Genomic DNA, 20,951 nt, shown 5'->3' with positions numbered 1-20,951 from the left:
GTTTTTGAAAAGAATATTTTTAAAGATTTTCTCTATATATTCCTATTTAAAACTTGATCCCCCATTGTGGCCCCACCATACCCATAGAGACTATGATTTGAACAAACTTGAATCTACACTATCTGAGGATGCTTCCATTTTAATTTTAGCTTTTCTGGCCTAATAGTTTTTTAAAAGATGATTTTTAAAGATTTTCTCTATATATTCCTATGTAAAACTTGATCCCCCAATTGTGGCCCCGCCCTACCCCCAGGGACTTTGATTTGAACAAACTTGAATCTACACTATCTGAGGATGCTTCCATTTTAATTTTAGCTTTTCTGGTCTATTAGTTTTTGAGAAGAAGATTTTTAAGGATTTTCTCTATATATTCCTATGTTAAACTTGATCCCCCTCTTGTGGCCCCTCCCTACCCCCGGGGACCATGATTTGAACAAACTTGAATCTACACTACCTGAGGATGCCTCCACACAAGTTTAAGCTTTTCAGGCCGATTAGTTTTTGAGAAGAAGATTTTTGAAAAATACCAACAAATTTTCAATAATTCTCAATTATCTCCCCTTTAAAGAGGGCTTGGCCCTTCATTTGAACAAACTTGAATCCCCTTCACCTAGTGGTGCTTTGTGCCAAATTTGGTTGAAATCTGCCCAGTGGTTCTTGAGAAGAAGATGAAAATGTGAAAAGTTTACAACGACGACGACAACAACGACGACGACGACGACTACGACAACGACAACGACAGACAACGGACAAATTGTGATCAGAAAAGCTCACTTGAGCCTTTGGCTCAGGTGAGCTAAAAACAACTGAAAAAGCACATGAAAATGAAAAAATTAGAGAGAGAGAGAGAGACTTGTCAAGGATTTTTTCAACAATCAAATCAAATTCATAAAATTGACATTATTTTTCATTGGTCACTATTTACCAAACAAACAAGAACTTAACTTAGTCACCACAGAGAAACCGTTCTGCTCTCACTGGAACAAATTACCATTCTTCTTTAAATCAAATCAATAAAGTTTGATCAAATGTAAAATCAAGTTAAAAGGTGATTGCTATCAAATTTTGACCTGTAAGATATCTGGTATGCTTAAACAAACCGCATTATCACTCACTACCATTCAGATTCTAATTTTTGAAAAAATAAGTTGTACCATATCATGGTACACATATAATAATGCTGAAGCTATTGAATCGATCAGAAAAGAGCGGGCTCTCTGTGTGACATCTTGAGGACATAAAATAAAATAATTTCATAACTTTGTAATCCAATAATACACAATATACATGCTGAAAATGTTGTAAACCAATTCTTTTTTTCTTTTTTTTTTTTGGTCATGACAACTTTACCATTCAACTCTCCAATTATCACCATGGGTAGTTTCTGACAATTATGTCAAACAATCTGTGTCTCAAAAAAAGTTGGTTCATTGTATCAAACACTTTAAAATTGGTTACAAGTTTTTTTGGCATACTGACCTCCTGTTCTTATGTGTTCTTAGATCTCTAAAAACTGACCTTTGAACTTGAGATTCTGCAAGTAGATTCCCCCTAAGTAGGCCTCTGCCTCCATATCAAATTTCCTGGTGGTTACATTGGTTCCCATTGTTGTGAGAACCAGTTTAATCATCGGAATATCCCCATCCTCTGTGTGTTCTTGCAAGCAGACAGACACCTGCAAAGTGACCAATCATTAGAGAGAAGCAAGAGAGGAAAATGACACCTAAACAGATAGAAGAAGAATTGACTGCAAAAGGAAACAATCTGCTCCTCGATAAAATCAGGTGTAATGGTATTTTCTTTTGTAACAGTTACTGAACTATTATCATCACGTACTAACCTGTTAATCTAATGACTTTGTATATAATACATCCTATTGTTGACTTTATAAAACTTTTCTAATCAAAAATAAGCCTGATGCATTTTTTGGGGGGTGGGGGTTCAGAATTGGCATTGAGGGGTAAGATATTCACCATCTTGCTGTAACCCATGTCAGCCAATCAGAATTGATGATTCTGACACAAACTGAATGTGTCTAAGACTGTCTAAAGTTAACCTACCTCTTTTATTTCAAACTTCATCTCTAAAATAGTTCTGTTCACTACATCTTGTGGGCGGGGTGGACCAGATTCACCTTCCTGTCAATCAAAAGTTTCCGACCAATCAAACAGGTTCATGCATGAATGCATTATAGCCAATGACAAAAGTAGAACATTCTTTCCATTACAGATTATGTAGTCTTTCCTTATAAGTACTAGGTAATTTGGTAATTTTTAGAAACGTTAACGTTCAAAATATTTAGATGTAATTAAACAACTACTAGATTGCTTTAATTAGTTTGACCTGTACAGAGATTAAAGGTACATTACCTGCTCAGCCATTTCAGCCGAAACGTTGACCACTTTCTTCATGATCCGATTCTCATTGACATCCAGGGGAATATCAAGGGCATCCTGTAATTGAAATCAGACTCTTCAATCGAACTTTCACTTGTAAAGTCAATATACACTCTATACAGAAATACCCCAAGCACCTGTTCACAATTCATAAAGGCATTAATAGATATCAGGAAGATTTATATTGACTCAACTATTTATGACTGCAAGAGCTATTATAACAGTTGTATTAGCACAGCCTTACTATTTTAGCATCTATATATCAACTTTTCTATCAACATATATACAAGCAAGATAAAATCAAATTACTGAAATCACCAACACAAATTGTTGATATAGTAAGATATTTTTTAATGTCTAACTTGAAAACTATGCAAGTAAAAAAGACTGACCCAATTAAAGGTACAAATAAATCAATAATTATTTCATTTTGGTGTGAACAGATATTAAATTGCAAAATTCTGAATAATCACTTGACTTCACCTTAACTTTTTATACCCTGAATGGTCATGGCCAATATGGATAATTTTTACATCAACTGCTCTAAGAGTCAATGATATTGGGCTAAAAATAGCACCCTGAAGGTCAATGAGACTCACAGAGAAAACATCCATATCTTCCAGTTCTTGATCCTCGTCCCCGGCCTCCGGGAGGGGGATACTCTGGGCCAGCTGGAGGATTTCCTGTAGACGCAGGTCAGACAGGCTCAGGCTCAGTAACGGGAGATCCCCAGACATCTTCATCCTGGATAAAAATAACAGCCAATCAGAAGCCAAGCTTAGGCTAAGGAATGGGAGAGGCATGAAACTTGACAGTTGGTTTGGGTTGGTTTTAATTGTACTATACTTAAATTTTTTTCTTAAAATTTTACGAATTAAAATGGAATGAGACAGTTACAGAAAAATATGATTATGACATTTATGAGTTCTTTTAAAATTATATACATGTATTTTAAAGGATTTTAACAGTTTCTATAAAACACAGCAATATAGTATAAAAGTGGGGTTCCTTAAACACGGAGTTGTCATAAGTCATCACTTACTTGGCCAATCGTCGGTCATTGTCAAACATGCTCTTCTGTAGAAGGAGGTTGATAGAGATGGGTAGAAGGACATGCTGAGGGGAAGTCCCTGCCAGTCTGGCAGAATTCCAGTCCTCTCCTGAAATAATGGACAACCGACAGTTCAACTGATCAACCATAGATTTATCCTAAAACTTAAACTTAATTATAATTGATCCTCTGGACTGCATTAAAAATCCCTCGAAATTTCCATGACTATAGAGTTACCAATTAAAAAACTATGATCATAAAATTTTGAATCATTCCTGACCAGTTACTCCTAGAAAATAATAACATTTTTGGACAAAGAACTACCAATTTAAAATATTCTTACAAATGCATAGTGTGCAGAGTTTATTTAAACAGTTGGCATGATCAATTTACCTGGTTTTGCATAAAGGAGTTGAACTCTGTCTAACTTGATCTTGAAATTGTCATAAGCTCTGGACATCACTTCCTCAACAGCCATAGCCTGTTAATAAATGATCAAAGGCATGAAAGGCCTCAATGTCTTCAATCTTTTAAAACAAAAAATCTAAAACAAACCATTCAATTTTTGAACAGATTATTGGATCATAAATGACCAAATCTCATTAAGCACTTGAACTGAATTTTCATGATCAATTTAGTTTAAACAATATCCATTCATTAAGCTTTTTTAAATTGTATGTCACAGAGTTTCATTAAAAAAATTCAAACTATAAACTACACATTCATATCATATATTCTTATATATAATGATGACATAACTGTAAAAGAAACAAACTTCAGCTCATACCATTTTTACAATAAATGTAACTGAACAATGTTACAGATACTGTGGAATCATTTAATTTCATGGGGGCCAATTTTCGTGGATTGTGGGTTTTTTGCTGATTCGTGAGGATGTTATTTCGTGGATGAGTCAGTTTTCAGTTTCAGTATGTAAACTAAATCTTTAATAATTAGTTTTCGTTGAGGATGTAAATTCGTGGGAGAGGGCTTCCCACGAATACCACAAAAATTGAGCCACCACAAATTATAATGATTCCACAGTAACATACAGAATGTAACTCATAACATTTGGCATTTGAATTTAATAAAATTAAATGTAGTCTCCCTGTTTTGGGAAACATTAACAAGTAATTCCAACAACAAAAAAATAATCTACCCAACAGGATATCTTTATCCATAACAATGGGTTATTCCCAAAAGGATATTTTTCATCAATAAAAATGTTTAATAATTTAACCCAAAATCAGGATACCCTTGACTTATAGCATGCATCGATCATCAAAATAACAATTAGAAAATTACAAAATTCCTCAAACTTGAAGTCAAATGAAGTGAAGAAGACCCCCATAACATGCATTACCAGAAGAACTTCCTGAAAACAACAATAAAATATGTTTCCTTGAGTTTTAAAATGTATGAACATTATTTGAACATAGTACATGTATCTTGAAAAAAGTCATTAAGATATTTTCATATGTAATCTCCCACCTTCTCTCTCTCCCCCTCTCTTTCTCTCTCTCTCTCTCTCTCTCTCTCTCTCTCTCTCTCTCTCTCTCTCTCTCTCTCTCTCTCTCTGTGTTTTGACTCCTTTTCAGATGTTCAGTTTGCTGTTCATTCAACCTTTTCCTGTACACTCATAATAATTACTATCCAAAAGATATATGTTATTAATTTGATAAAACTTGCATCATTCTTTTTTTTCTAACAATGACTTAAGGTAGCTAAAGATAGGCTTGAAATAAAATCATGCCAAAAAGTTTGAAAAAATTTATTTCAAAGTCGATTCCCCTGAAAACCTGTTTCAAAATTTCGCAGGCTGACAAAAATCTTGTAGTTGGAAGATGAATAAAATATAAATCATTTAATATATCTACCATCTTTGGATACAGAATTTTCCTTGAATTGCTCCATAGTTTGGACTAAAGAAGATCACATCAGCAAAGGTTAACATATCTAAATGTGTCTTCATTAAAAGCATCACCCTTGATCATTTGATTCAAAAAACACTATATTTATCAGTTTTAAAATAAATGTCCTTTACGAAAACATATTCTAAAGATACTTATCTAAGTATTAAATCTCTCCAATAAAACATTGTTTAATGTACAGTATGGTAAACTATTTCTAAAACTAAATCATTTGGTTAACGTTTGAAATATTTCACTCAAAAACAAACAGACTTGTGCTACAATATATTAATTACCTTGTCATCTCCGCCCACTTTGTTCTTTTCACTGTTGACCTTGAGGTTACCTAGGTCAAGAATAAGCATATTCACAGCCCCTCTAAAAACGAAAAAAAAAAAACATGAAGAAATTATCAAAAGGCTTAAGGTCAATTATTTTTTTTTACATTATGCTGGCTTTTATACAATCATGTAAAGGACTGACCTAAAATTTATTAAGACTGAAATCAAATCTGACTTCTTTAATCTTTTTTTTCTTTTTACAATATAAACTCTTAGATAGAACCTTAATCAATGATTGAATAAAATTAATCCTTGATAAAACTCAGTAAGTTTTTCTATTGCCTTACTTTTTGTAGACTCCGCCATGTGGAATGATGACATACGACGGTTTCAGGTCGACACGTATGTCGGTGTATTTATGCTGCTCTATGGCGTGCTTCAGTCCAGTGGCAGACTGTTCCTTGATGTCTTCAAACTTAGCCATGGCAGCCCTCGATAACCTGGGGAAAGTGTCAAAACATGATAGCTTCACATGGTAAATTTAAAAGAATTTGTTTGACAGCATGATATTGGGAAAAGTATCAAGATTTGATAACCTACATGTATTAAAATGGCAAATCTTTAAAAAATTTAAATGACTGTTTAATTAAAATAAGATTAATTTTATTATATCTGTCTCAAAATGTTTGAATCCATTTTTTGACTGTCACAATAAAGTCTCCTCAAACACAGTTTTAATATAAAATGACCACTTACTGTTTCAAATAAACTTCCTTTGGAGGTTTGAAGAAGTCAGCCATATTGTTGATAGAAATCTGAAATATAAATGAATTTTCTCACTCATAAAAAATTAGAATAATTATTACAGATTTTTATTAAAAAAACAATAAAAAAATATAAAAGTACCATGATAGTAACTACTGCATGAGGCGATAAATAAAAGTAATTTTTTTTTATATCCAATATTTCAATCCGACCCTTGACCTTTAACTCAACAGCATCAGAAACAACTCCGTGTTGTTTTCTGCAAGCTAATCCTTGACCCTGGCTAATCATTATCACATCCAGCATAATCTAATCCCTGAATTTCATTCATAATTTGATCCTTTACCCTTGAACCCACTGGCATCTACTTACTCCATCCTACACGATTTGACTTTTAACCCCTTCCTTCTCAATGCATCCTACACAATATCACCCTTGACCCCAGCTACTCACCGCATCGTACACTATCTGTAGTGGCCTCGACTCCACAATGACCCTGGTGTCACATTTCTTGTCCAGAGGGTTTGTCTCAAGGTTAAAGTTCAGGAGGGCGTACACCTTGTCCTTCTCCTGATTCTGAGACATGACCATCTTAGGAGTGGAACCATCTTGGGGTGAACCGACCACTTGTAGGCGGTCAATCTTCCCTTCAACTCTGAAAATTTATTTTTCTCTTATCAGGTTCATAGTACATGTCTGAGTTTGTGACCTCAAATGGCATTTTTATCAACTTATAACTAACAAGACATACTGTATACAGGGTTATTTTTGTCGTGTGTTATTTTCCCCTTTCTTTACTTGCATATGGTAAAGCCCAGTCATGAATTCGCCCAGGCACACAAAGTTGTGTTTACACAGAGATAATTTGGAACACTCGAATTCACCTAGTCTTAAATTTGCCCACTGACAACCAGGGCAAAAGTGGCGAAAACAAAATGGGGGCAAAAATTTCCTTGTATACAGTAACTTAAGCAATTTCTGTATCAATCAATTTCACAGTATTTAATATACCAACCTTACATTGCTATATGTGTAAAAGTACTGTTCCAAAAGTTTTAGATAAACAAAGTATGGTTCCACTAAGGTTAAAGACTTTTGGAGACATATGACATATTGTAAAATTAGTGTGGTATAAACATTTGGATATATGCTGCACGTTACAAGTTTTAAGATATGTACTGTGAAGAGATGCTCTGTATTCTGTTAGAACTAATAAAAGTTTTTGGATACACACTGTACACTGCTATTGCTGTTAAAGACTTTTGGATACTCACTGTACTGCACTTTTACTGTTACAAAATTTTAAAACATCATGATGGTTTATTTGAAAAGATTTGTTACACTTAATATCTTGAAGGTGTTACGGCATTTTGAAAATGGGGGAAATTCTTTTACGAGTGTGATTAAGCAAAAAAATTAAGTTCATACATAACCTTGCATACAATATCATCAGTATTCAAACTGTTTGGATAATTACTGTTGATTGCTATAACTGCTAAAAACTTTTGGATACCCACTGTACAATGCTATAACTGTTACTAACTTTTGAATACTAACTGTACATTACAAATTAAAAGCAGTTACAGTCACAGACTTTTGGGTACTCACTGTACATTACTTAGGCTAATTCTGTCACATACTTTTGGATACTCAATGTACAATGCTATAACTGTTACAAACTTTTGGATACTCACTGTATTGCACTCTCTGCAGGTCTCTGTCCAACACTAGCATACACATCTTTCAGCTGCAGCTTCAGAATTTGAGGCTCTCTAAAAGATTAATCGAAGTAATGCACTTATTCCATGTACTCGTAATGCACAATTGTATGTGTAGGAAGATTGCTATACTTCCTTACAAACATAATATATATTTTACAAAAATAAACTGTACACATTTAGTCTACCACCAAACTCATTATTTGGATTATAAAACCTCTCTTTAACCCTTTCAACCGCAATTCATTGATAAAAGAATATAGAAACTGCCCATAAGATTCATTGCACAGTCTGAGGACACCCTTTCGGTTACTCACTTTTTGGTTTCATCAGTCAAGGTCAAAGACAGCGTGCTTAATTTGGTAACAAGCCTCACTGCTACAAACTAAAAACAGAGAAAACAGGTTTCAGAATGACTACTATTCATTTCAAAGTTTCTGACAGCAAAAGGTTAATTTGTTGAATTTGATTAAACTTGATATCTCTTTAACAATGCATTATATTTTTAATATCCAACTGAATCCACACATACCAACAACAAAATTTATTGTTTAAAAAAATTCCTAAACATCGAACCACCACAAGCAATAATGATTCCATAAAACACATCTCTGATATCTGCTTGATATCTGATATCTGCTTGATATCTGTTTGATATCTATTCACACTTACTTCTCTTGGGAGAGCGGGGTCCACCTCATTCTCCTGATATCCAATGGCTTCATACAGCTTGGCTTTCTCTTTTTCACTGAATTCTTTTTCAAATTGTTCCTCTAGAATTATAAATAATTATATGATTCTATCTACCATAAAGTATACTATGCTTACAGCATCAAAAATGGTACATAAAGACTTCTTTTCTCAAATAGCAGCAAAATAATTATACATATACAAATTTCAAATGTCTTCCATTAAAATAACCCGATATTTTTCCTGTCAGGTTTTTCCATGATGTCACTCCATTAAAGAAAAAGGATTTATATTGTCACCATGACGCATTGAAAGGGGTAACAATAAGAGGCTACTCAAATAAAAATTAGATATTACTGCAATAAAAAATTAATTGGAAATTAAGATCTCAACATAAGCCACATTACTGATATCTTGCTCCTCTTTTCCCGCCTTTTTCTTCTTGCTGCCCCCGAAAAATCCTCCAAACCATCCCCCCGACTTCTCCTCGGCTTTCTTGGCCCCAAGCTTTGCAGCCTGCCAATTATTAAATTAAACGTATAGTTACTGATCATACAATCATCTTATCAACAATGTCACATTCATTATCATTCATAATTACTGGTATACATTTTTCTACGGTTTGGGGAGGAGGGGGGGGGGGGGGGCTTTTTTTCCACAGATAAACAGGTAAGATTGATTTATACAAAGCAAAAATAAGGAAATTTCACATTTAAAATCAACAAATTAAAATAACTTAAAACTGTGTGTAACAACTTCTCTGTTACAGGATATAGATACTAGCTATGCATAGCATTAGATTCAATAACAATGCTTGGTCATAATGTGTTTAGTAACTATGATATTTACCTCAACTTCTGCCTGAGATCTCATCAGAGTAATTGAAAACACGTCCAAAACTTTCTCATACTCCTGCAATGATTGAATAACACACGTAATAAAATTAACTCCCAAATTCTGTAAATTTATTTACTACTAGAAAGAAAAAATCATGGCCTATGGCCAAATAAATTCATGTTTTATTTCCAAGCTACTGCATCAGGTCGGATGCTGCAGCGTTGATTTATAATCAGTATTGCGCTATTGAAAAGGGGAATGACTTCATTTCTATACAATGTCATGTATTTTTACCTCAATGCCTTTCTGCACGTCTTGGGGCACTTTCTTGGGATTTGAAAGCTTCTTGGTGTAAGCGTCCCTGTATTTCTTCATAACTGTTCGATGGTGAATTATATGACCCCAGGAAAACATTTGACGCCTTCGACGAACTTTTTCCTCTAATACGCTGTCCCTTGCAAAATGCCACCTATCAAACAATATACAAGTGTACACATGTATCATTACCTCTGACAGCAATTCTGTACAAGCATTTTTTGCATTCTTTAACTGTATGTATTTCAATCCATTCTTAACCAAGTTTTGGCATGTTAATATAGTGGGACGTTAGGCCTGTATTTTCTGTATATCACATGTATTTTTGTTCTAACTTTATACTTACCAAGTATTGGCGTGTTTATGCAGTGGGACGTCTCGTCTGTATTTTCAGTTACAGTATAGACATAAATTTTTCCTTCTCTATACGTACCAAGTTTTGGCGTGTTTATGCGGTGGGACATCAGGCCGGTATTTTCTGTATAACACATGTAATTTTTTCTTACTTTATACATACCAAGTCTTGGCGAGTTTATGCAGTGGGACGTCAGGCTGGTATTTTCTCTATAAACATAAATTTTTCCTTCTCTCTACGTACCAAGTCTTGGCGTGTTTATGTAGTGGGACGTCAGGCCGGTATTTTCTATACACACTCATCAGGTACATTCTCTCAAAAGACTCCAACATATTTAGGACATCATTGTACTGTAAATAGAACAAAATAATGAGGATCAGACCCTTGTCTTAAGTCTTCATTAAAGCATTAATAAAATTAATTTATCTATTGAAATCAAAATTAAACCAATCGTTCTATGCCTATCTTGATTGATATTTATATTTAATATATTCCACGCAAAATTTGACTCAAATTAGATTTAGTTTCAGTTGGTTAAATCATATTGAAGTTGCACTCTTAAATTCAGCTGAAATCATGCAAGAAAATGCCAATTCCTCAACATACTTTTTTTCCAAGGCAAATCTGTATATTTGTACTGAAAGAGCAGTTGACTCTCTTGAAACTTATTACAGATTTCTGAATATTTTTCACCTGAAGTTTGGACAGTCCAATGCCTATCTCATCAAACACGACCGTCAGGAAGGCCTTCGGGAGAGTAAAGTTGTTCAGTTCTGGCTTCATGTTCAGCTTGAGGTGAGCCACGGAGGAAATCGGCTTTATCACTACAGTACAGAGGAAATGCTGGTCAAAACACATCTGCTTCAAGGATCATTAAAGATTTTTTAGACTTAGGAAAAAATTTGATTCGTTCATGAAATACTTATTAGTCTAAGATTTAAGACTCTAAATGTGTAAAATTCAACAAGACTGGGAAAAATTCTAAATTGCATTTTGAATTTTGAAGGTATGGTTTTATAAATATGTGGTGTGATGAACAAATTTTAATTAAGACCGATTCATGATCTTGGGGCCTGATCTCTCTTTAACAGCATGAATGGACAGACTTTTCTATAAGAATTAATGATGTTTAAGGGAAATCAAAAACTTTTTCATATTAGTTGACAGGTGTTGGCTTAGGTAGGTTTTTTTCCATTCTGACACATGAATGCATATATCACCTACATCTTAATACATTTATGTAAATTAAGATGTTTTACCATCATAATTACAACATTTAATTAAACAGAGTATGTCAGACAAAGGACTCACAGAACTGGTAGGCCGACGTTTTGTCTTGTCCTGCAATTTCTTTCCCAAGTCTCTCCTGGAATATGAGATAACAGAGGAACAAGATTATCAAAAGGTAGTCCGATAGAAAAGAACAACATTTTACTGCTAAATGCTTCCTTCTTTGTTGTGATATTGTAAGTACATGTACTTACCAGCAGCCGTTCGTTGCTGAGGGAGGCGTACTGTTCAGAACTGCTGTTCCAGTAAACAGCAAGAGAATCCAACTTTACCAGCTGAAAGGCAAATATCCGTCTCAGTTTCCACATTTTCTATTACTGTAAATTTCTAATTAAATGCGAGGAATTTTTAAATATCAGTGGAAAATTGCGAGAAGCACTTCTCGCCGATTTTAAAACCTTGCCATTATTTTCTGAGAGTTTGGAACTATAAGAAATGTGGATAAATGTTCCACATTCACGATTTTATATTCTTGCGATTTGATACAAAACAGTGGGGTCGCGGAATTAAGTACTCGTGTAATGTAAGGAATTTACAGTATGATGTACGATGAACTTTTTTTTTCTAGTATCAATTTTCTTATCACTATTTTATTTTCTCCAAAATGTACCTCTAAATATAGTAAGTTTGAAAGAATATGATTGGGTAACAGCTAGCAGCAAGACTTCAACTACTAGCATTTGGACAATTGAACAAAATTAATCAAGGATTTACCTTAAAAATCTGGTTCACGGCTTCCTTTACCACGCATGGTTTCCAGTTTTCATCTGTCGTCTAAAAAAAGCCAAAAAATTAATCAAACTAAATCTGTCTCATGATCAATTAATTCATGGGTAATACTTGGTAAAACAACATTTAAACATTTCAAATAGTATATCTAATTGATGATCGACCCCTGAGAAAATCTAGGTACCTGAAACAAGAGTTCAGCTAGACTGACTCCGATGGAGAAGGGGTGCTTGGGATCGGTGTAGGCGTCCTCGTAGCGGACATGGATGTTCCTGATCTGTATCTGTAGGTTTTTGATGATCTGGGCAGCCATTTTCTCAGCAAAGGAGTCCTTCTTTGGCTCCTTCTCTTTTCCTGTTTTTAATTCAAACAAGACAGGTGGTACTTAAATGCATCTCTTATTGAGCCCAATTCAGAACTTTCCATAGTCGTCCAAAATGAACAGATTCAAAACTTAAATTTTTTTTTTTTATCAAAACCAGCAACTACTGTAATTCACAATGCTATTTTTTTCAATATTTTTTCCAGGCTGGTTTTGAGGAAGTTTTTTTTTTTTTAAATTTGAGTGTAAAATTTTTGTTTGCACTAGGAGGGCATTTTTTTTTTTAATTTAAAAAGCCATTTTCTTAAAAATGAGATCTTTGTTGTGCTTCTCTTTTAAGTTCAAAGTATTCAGTTTAAGATTCAAATCTTTTCAATCGAATTTCCAAATTACTTGAGCAAACTCAGGTACAGGGCATGCCTTCAATTTTTGTATAATTAAACAAAAACCTTGAATCTTTCTAATTATAGCTCTAAACTATAAGGAAAGTATAAGGACCTTTATCTGTGGCAGCTTTCTTGGCTTCTTCAATCTGCAGCAGTTTCCTCTGTTTGGATTCTTGCTTGGCCTTCTCCTCCTTCTCAGCATTATACTTGATGGCTGGAAGAAAAAACAAAATAATCAACGTACTGAGAGTACTGGACTTCTACACATTGTTTTACTATTGATAACCTAATAATCAATGAACTAAAAGTACGTACTGAACTGTAATTACTCAAAGTAATAATAGTCATTACAATCAATTTGAAATTCTCTGGTGGCTTAATAAACAAATACACCAATGTAATGAGGGATTGAAGACTTGAAAGTTGCTATGCAAGCTCTGATCTTATTATTGGCAAAAAGAACATCCTGGGAGATTAAAAGACAGTGTATCTGTAATTCTTGACAACTATACTTGGGGAATGTTGGGCAAGACATATCCTTTTAGCCATATGTTTAAAGTCAAGTTGTTCAAAGTTCTCCATAATTTCAATTGTATATACACCACCATTCATCCTTTTCACTTTTTTTTTTCAAAATAACATTAAAAGTTCCTGACTAACATGTTTGAATAAAGAGAGATTAAGAGTATTTTTTCTGTTGAAAATATATGCATTGTACAAAACTCACCAACATTTGGCACAGCCAAGGCATAGAGTCCATCTATAGAGGCAACCACTGATTCAGTGTAAAGATTCTTCCAAGGAATCTTCAATGTCAATTTTCCTGAAACCAAAAAAATAGCCAGTGATAACATTAATCTTTCAATCGCCTTTTTGGTTTTTTTTATGCAGGAAATATAACTCCCCGGTGATTATTCATCAAACATTACCTAAGTCAATATACATACAAGATATCAGTACCCTGGCTAGCATGGTTCCCATCTATATATTTTGAACTTTCCCAGAAGGTAAATCTTTAACAACTGCACTGGACATTAACTCTAACATTCAAATAATACATTGGTGTGCCATGCCACCTTGAATAAAATACTCTAAAATGCTTTATCATATTTACAGCAACATATCATCTGATTCTCTCATATATATCACTTTGTCCAAATTTTTATATTTATTTTTTCAGAAGTCTGGCCAGAAATTCCAAGCTTAGTGTACTATGACCTTGACCTTTGAACTCAGACATAAGTAGATTGAGTTCTTTGCCTTACATCCTGTGAATGTTCAGTAAGATTTGTTTGACTTAATTAGTATCTTGTTCATGATGCGTAGACAAGGACATCTTGTCATACCTCAGTACATGTCTAAAGCAAAGTCTATAAAATCTACATGAATAAGGAAATCATTGCATCTAAGGGGAAAGGGATATGTAATGACATTGATATTAATTTTCCCTGCTATATCACTCCACAAGTAGACAAAGAAGCAAGCTGTTTTGATACTCAGGCCTTATCAAGTACTTGAAGAGACGTGGGAAATTGCATCATATAGCTAACTCGTCAGTGCATGTGTGTTCACCTATTGATTTTGAAATCACATTTACAGATATGGCCCGCGTTTATCTTTCCCATGCTGACATTTTAGTACATCTGTTGGACTTTCCATTGTATTAATCTATTGATTTCAAAATCACATTTACTAATATGCCCCATATTTATCTTAAACCATGCTTATAATTAATTAAGAACATCTGAATGTGCATATCTAATTTGAAATCATATTTACCGATATGGCCCGCCTTTATCTTCACTGGAAGATCCAAATCATCCTAAAAAGAGAGAAAAAAAGGTTTATCACAATATTGTAATTTTATGGTGACAATGACCAACAGACCATAACTGTTTTACAAGCTTCAGTTAACTCTACCACATCTTTAAGTCAGTTTCACATTATGATAGAATTTACGGTAATTTTTAATTGAAAGAGACTTCCTTGTGTATATTAATATTGGTTCCGAAGCAAAAAAAAATACTGTACACAAGGAACTTGTATAACAATAACAAAACACTTGTAAAAATTGTGAACTCAGAGTGAATAAAAGATAAATAAAGATTTTAAAAACAGATTTACTTTTTTATATGAAGGCTACAATGTAGAAAAGATTTGCCATTTTCTCATATTCAGTGTCTGTTTTTCCCTGACAATGAATACTTTTAGCAACCAGTTTTTGTTGCCATGCTACTTTAATTTAATACGTAAATGCTTATCAATATATGAAATATAAAAAATGTATACAATGCATAACAGGATCTCTTTAAAACTGTTGTCTTTACAGATATTTATGTACTGTACAGTTAAACTTTGAAATCTCGAACACTGATATCTCAAATACAGCGGATATGTCGAAGTGATTTATAAGTCCCAACCACTTATTTTTTTAAGTATTTTACCCTCAGTATCTTGAATTCTCAAATATCTTGAAGTTATTAAACAGTTCCATCTAGTTCGAGATAACGAAGTTTGACTGTATCACCATATATACTGTTTTTAATTAAACATAGTAGTTTTCTGTGGGGTGTCCTTTTTCCATAAATCTGGATGTATCATCTCAAATGCAATACATTCTGCTCAGTCATGAAAGAAATCGCAATCAAGTTTTCCAGCCAAAAAAAAACCGACTGTAGAATCATTGACTGCGGTCAATTTTCAAAAACAGTTAGCGATGATTTTTTAGGGGAGATGTAATTTCGGGGATTGTTTGCACATACAACATGTCCAATAAATAAGGACAGTTTTTCACAGATTGCAGTTAATGTTTATTCATAGACTGAAGGTACCAATATAACTGCAGTAATTTTCGAAAACTGATCCCTGATGAATTCTACGGATATCACAGTAAATGGTATACAAAACCTCAAATCAATACTGTGATGTAATAAGGCAATAAGAATTGATAGGCTTACCAGTGCACTTTCCTTTAGATCCAAGTTCTGGAGCACAACATCGCCTGTTAATTAGAAGCAAGGAAAATGAATCAAAGCAACCAGAATTTCAAAATAATGGGGCAAGATACCTACAGTATTACTTATATGCCTCTCTGCCCACTTAGTATACATGTAAGTTCAATAAACATACAATTTGGTTTACTCTGCTCGTCCTTTTTTCTCCAACTTAATTTCTTGATGCAAGAAATAATTAACCACCTCTTGGGAATCATCATGATTTTAACTGCATTCAAATTATTATTATTTAAATATATTAAGTAATACATTAAAATAAGAAGATTACATAATATTAATAAGTGGCAGATGCCCCCGCTGATTCTTAATTGATTTCATATAACTATCTTTATTTGCAAGCAATAAGCATGTTTTATAATTTAATACTGTATAATGGGTCAAACTTAATGACCTAGGTTACTTTTATATTTCAATCTGTGACCCCCCCCCCCCTCCCCCCCAGCCCACCCCTCACCCCATCCAATACAGGGTTCAATAGATAGTCACTGCATGTGGAATATGGATATTTCTATACCAATGCAAAATAAGAGTACTTCCTGCACACATCTGCTTACTATGCAATGCTATGCACAAGTTTCAATGAGGCAATTATCTCGTGCACAACCTGCATACCAGTTTAATCGGTTGCAGTGGTGTACATATAACCAAGACTCAGTAAAGAATCAGCGGGGGCGTTGGCCACTTATCACAAACAAAACAACAGATAATAGGCAGATAATGGAGTTCATGAAACCAACCGTCAAAAGATTAACAAACAAAACACTCAATATATATCCTTGGCCAACTTATTCTGTAGAAGTGATACTGTGATTTCAATAATTGATTTCAGTAATTGATGAATATCAATTTGAGTGGATTTCATTCTTCAGTTCATCTAGGAATTATTTAGTTCATTGAAGTGCAATATCTGGAATTAATTTTTATGCATTAATTATTAGTGATTTTCTCTGAATCTACAAAATATGATGCCTACAAAAATCATATTATATCATCACTTAAATTAAGTTTTAATAGGACTCGATGGTCGTGACAACTTTTAGACCATATTTATCTCCTTTAGAGGGAAAGCTTTGTAAATATATTGAAGAAATGAACTCAATGTCTACCCAAGTTATACTCATATAACTTCGGTTGGGGCAATTTACGCTTTATAATCCGCGAGTATAACTTGGGTAGATATTGAGTTCATTCCTTATAATTTAATTTTCCTTAATTTGCCGTACAAATTGAGTCCATTTAACTTTTTAAAATGATATATAAAACAGTGTCTATTTCTTCAGTTGCATGACTTCTTAAACCTGCATGAATTTTATTTCTAGACAGCAAGTCTAAAAGCTTTTACAAGAAGGTTTTCTCTAAACAATGCAGTTCTCTCCTTTTAGATCCATATAATATTCTTAAGTCTTTGGAACTTTCACAAAAATTGATCCCACATCCTGAAAGTCTATGGAAGGTTACATGTAGTCTATTTCTGCCTGACCCCTGACCTTAGCATAAAAATGACAAAACAGTCATTGATCATGTGACCCTCTGTAACCTTTCAGTACACAGTCATAAATCTGGGCACTTGACAAGGGACTGGTTGTAATTATTACATTATATAGGTGGAGAGATCAGAGTGACACTCACATGCAATTAACCATAACAGATTAAAGGGTTATAAGGCTGGACTCTTTTTTGTCACTGGTATAAATAATCACACAAAATGTATACAGTATGGGAGCCTAGCTTAATTATGTATTTTTTTATGGTACATATACATTTTATAAGTTGCTTTTGACAATGTTTATAATTTTGGAAGATTATAACAATCATATAAAAGCAATCTGCGAAATGTTGTTTTATTATGGGGGGGGGGGGGGGTGGGGATCTCTGCACAAAAATATAATAAACCAGTCAGACTTCCATCTCTATTTCTTCATGCCTCTGCCTCTCTCTCTCTCTCTCTCTCTCTCTCTCTCTCTCTCTCTCTCTCTCTTTGTGTAACAATTATAATGCAAGAATGTAAAATGAGGGGTATATCAATAATGGTCATATTGGACACATAATATGCCCCATGTAATATTCACCTCTCTACATTTGCAAATAGTTTTGCCCCATCTTGAATTCACCCAGACACAGTTTTGGATAAAGAGAGATAATATGAGACATTTATTTGGAATTCATCCAGTCTTAAAATTTGCCCACTATAGCAACGAGGGTGAATTTAAGGGGATAAAATAAAAGAGGGGTGAATAATTTCCATGGATACAGTGCACTCTAACTTTATGGACAGAAGTTCAAACTCAACACAGTTGGGTTCAATATGTACAAAGAATATATTTAGTACAAAAACCATAATTATAAGTTATTCACTCCATAGGGGATTTATCATATGATAAATTATGACTGTATAGAAAAATCAAAACCCCATACTGTTTCTGAAAAATTCTGACATTTGGCTGGTGAGTTAATATAAAATTCCTACTAGCGATATACTTGACATAGTTAAAGAGGTTCTCAGAAAAGCAAAGTGAAAGTAATAGTAAAATTTTTAAGTATTTTTCGGCATCAAATATTGTACATAGGTATTATATTGTTTTATGAAATTAGAGAAATACATGTAGGTCCAAAATTAAGATGACATGTTTAAAAACACATTTAATTGCAAGTTTTATACAGTCTCACTTGGTCAAACAGATTTGAGAAGTTTAACATAAGTGCAGATTCATGTTCCTACAATATTTTTAATTCATAACACAATACCAGTGGCCAGGATCACTAATTCAAAAAAAAAGGGGGGGGGGGTGTTGTTGAAATCATGAAGTCAGGATTTTACTGCTCCTCACAAATACAAGAGACCATAACAGTTACTGTAGTAAATTGCATGAAGAATATAATGGTACTCATTGTTTTCAGAGAATTTTCACATAAGGTTGATCGGTCCAAAACTTGTACATGTTTTTGTGCGCAATAAATACATAATTTTTTCAGTGGGTGCCACTGTGGCTCCCAAGTCGTCCATCCAATTTTTTTCAGACCGGGAGCTACAGACCTGCAGCTTATCTTTATCATTAATTATATACCAACTTAAACTTGGCCAAAATTTATCAATTTGCCATGTAAGAGAGCAGTTACTGCAGTGGGTAATATTGTGAAAGGGTCTTTTCTATTATGATAGCTAAAATTGATCTGTGTTTTTTCCTTAAATGAATAACTCATGCCAAGAATACCATTCCCAAAGGATAGGGAAAAGATCCTTTTAATGATTGAACCCAAATGCTTTATATTACTATGCTAATTCGTGAAAACATGAACTAACTGACAGCATTATAGGCTACACGATGAGTGCACTAACTCCCTTGATCATTCACCCTTGCAGGCTCTCCTACAGTGAATAAACTAATTACTAACAATTCAAGATAATTCAAGAGCATCATCTTAATCTAATTAATAGATCTAGAAGATCTATAAACTTCAGCACACATCCCTGCAACAAAGCTAAGTCTAACAAGTCTAACAAGCTAGATACTGAATGAATGCCAAACTACTTTCTTTTTCCAATTTGTAAAGGGGTGTGTCATAGTTTGATTCCCAGAGGAACAGAGTAACCTTGCATAACACTAAACTATGTGGAAATGATTTTTAAAAAAAACACCCCCAAAAGTCCTGATCCGCGCCTTTTCTGCGCATCAACACAGTGCAAAGGATGACAAGCAGAAAAAAGTGCGATGTCAGTACCCAGTAGCACTGATATCTTTAAATATACATGTAATACAAATCAATCGGATGCTACGCGGCTCAGAGCCTGCTCACTCATGCGTGATGGATGCTGAGACACTAAACATACCTCCCCATATCCCGATTTTCAGTTGCGACCTGTCAAGGTTTTCCACGAAGTCGCCCAGATATTTGTTAATCAAGTCCGCCACAAGAGATTCGAAAACCATTTTTTACACCTAAATTGTGCAGCGGTTGTATCAGAGAGTCGCGTGGGCTTGCAGCCTTCACATCTTAATTTAGCAACACTCTCGTGACTGCTCGAGGGAAAACAACAAAACTGGTTCTCTTCTTACCGGCGTTCAGTTTACTATAACTCGAAAAAAATTTCTCAGATAAAATTGGAAATATTAACTATTTAAAAGAGTTATCGTTCATTTGTCATATAGAAAGATTTTAGGAGAGAGAGAGAGAGAGAGAGAGAGAGAGAGAGAGAGAGAGAGAGAGAGAGAGAGAGAGAGAGAGAGAGAGAGAACACGGGTTATACAGTTTTGAGGGTTTTTCTTTTGGTTTTTTTTTTTTTTGGCTGGGGGTGGGGGTGGGGGATATTAAGGTGTGATTTTAAGGGTGGATGCTCACTACATTTATACCTATATCTACGAAAGCAGTTTATTCTTTGAATAATTTCAATGAATTGTAGCATTCATTCCTTACACTTAAAACTTATCTATCATCAGGTAAAAAATTAAGACGAATGGTCCATAAAATTATGAATACTAAGTATCAGTTTAATTAGAAACCGCAGTTTTATACATGTACATGTTTACATATTTTATAAAAAAAATATTTCGTTTACTCCAATGGTTGCATACTTTTACTTAAAAGAACCAGTTACAGAAACTAAACTCATGCATTTGCTGCCAGCGTTCAAAAGGTTGGCCAAAAGATGAAATATCTTTGCAATAAGTCCCTTATCTCCATACTTTTTTTCATTATGTCACAATTTGTGCAGTAAATGCTGTACCTCATTTCATTGGCGGATCCAGGGGGGGGGGGACCCCGAACCCCCCCCCCCTTTCTTCGAGACATATGATATTAAAATAGATATGAAGAAGACATTGGCGAGCTAAATGTTTATCAGATTTGCGCACGGAAAACGTTCAAAAGGCCTTGTTCATTGACAAATAATGAAA

At 34.1% G+C, this 20,951-nt stretch overlaps 1 protein-coding gene across 6 annotated transcripts in view; it reads right to left on the bottom strand.

Moving 5' to 3' along the window:
* LOC128170585 (intermembrane lipid transfer protein VPS13A-like) overlaps positions 1–20,103 on the bottom strand; it is an 87,691-nt gene extending 67,588 nt beyond the window's left edge. For 5 of the 6 annotated variants that reach the window (XM_052836360.1, XM_052836365.1, XM_052836361.1 and 2 more), the window contains exons 1-28: positions 19,889–20,103; positions 16,003–16,046; positions 14,825–14,867; positions 13,773–13,868; positions 13,158–13,259; positions 12,522–12,691; positions 12,323–12,382; positions 11,803–11,883; positions 11,630–11,684; positions 11,012–11,142; positions 10,562–10,668; positions 9,943–10,117; positions 9,661–9,723; positions 9,219–9,327; positions 8,794–8,894; positions 8,439–8,506; positions 8,098–8,175; positions 6,857–7,058; positions 6,395–6,453; positions 5,986–6,138; positions 5,654–5,735; positions 5,325–5,369; positions 3,841–3,928; positions 3,439–3,556; positions 2,996–3,140; positions 2,370–2,453; positions 2,061–2,138; positions 1,519–1,675 (exon numbers count right to left, since the gene is read on the bottom strand). In XM_052836360.1, the coding sequence (XP_052692320.1) occupies positions 1,519–1,675; positions 2,061–2,138; positions 2,370–2,453; positions 2,996–3,140; positions 3,439–3,556; positions 3,841–3,928; positions 5,325–5,369; positions 5,654–5,735; positions 5,986–6,138; positions 6,395–6,453; positions 6,857–7,058; positions 8,098–8,175; positions 8,439–8,506; positions 8,794–8,894; positions 9,219–9,327; positions 9,661–9,723; positions 9,943–10,117; positions 10,562–10,668; positions 11,012–11,142; positions 11,630–11,684; positions 11,803–11,883; positions 12,323–12,382; positions 12,522–12,691; positions 13,158–13,259; positions 13,773–13,868; positions 14,825–14,867; positions 16,003–16,046; positions 19,889–19,988 (2,794 nt within the window). In that variant the 5' untranslated portion in view covers positions 19,989–20,103. The remainder of the gene's footprint in view (positions 1–1,518; positions 1,676–2,060; positions 2,139–2,369; positions 2,454–2,995; positions 3,141–3,438; positions 3,557–3,840; positions 3,929–5,324; positions 5,370–5,653; positions 5,736–5,985; positions 6,139–6,394; positions 6,454–6,856; positions 7,059–8,097; positions 8,176–8,438; positions 8,507–8,793; positions 8,895–9,218; positions 9,328–9,660; positions 9,724–9,942; positions 10,118–10,561; positions 10,669–11,011; positions 11,143–11,629; positions 11,685–11,802; positions 11,884–12,322; positions 12,383–12,521; positions 12,692–13,157; positions 13,260–13,772; positions 13,869–14,824; positions 14,868–16,002; positions 16,047–19,888) is intronic. The other variant, XM_052836363.1, reaches the window with a different exon arrangement.
* Positions 20,104–20,951: the final 848 nt, after the last annotated feature.

This window comes from Crassostrea angulata, chromosome 2 (genome assembly GCF_025612915.1).
Source record: "Crassostrea angulata isolate pt1a10 chromosome 2, ASM2561291v2, whole genome shotgun sequence".
NCBI classification, from domain to species: domain Eukaryota; kingdom Metazoa; phylum Mollusca; class Bivalvia; order Ostreida; family Ostreidae; genus Magallana; species Magallana angulata.
This window is presented reverse-complemented; position numbering and strand designations above follow the sequence as displayed.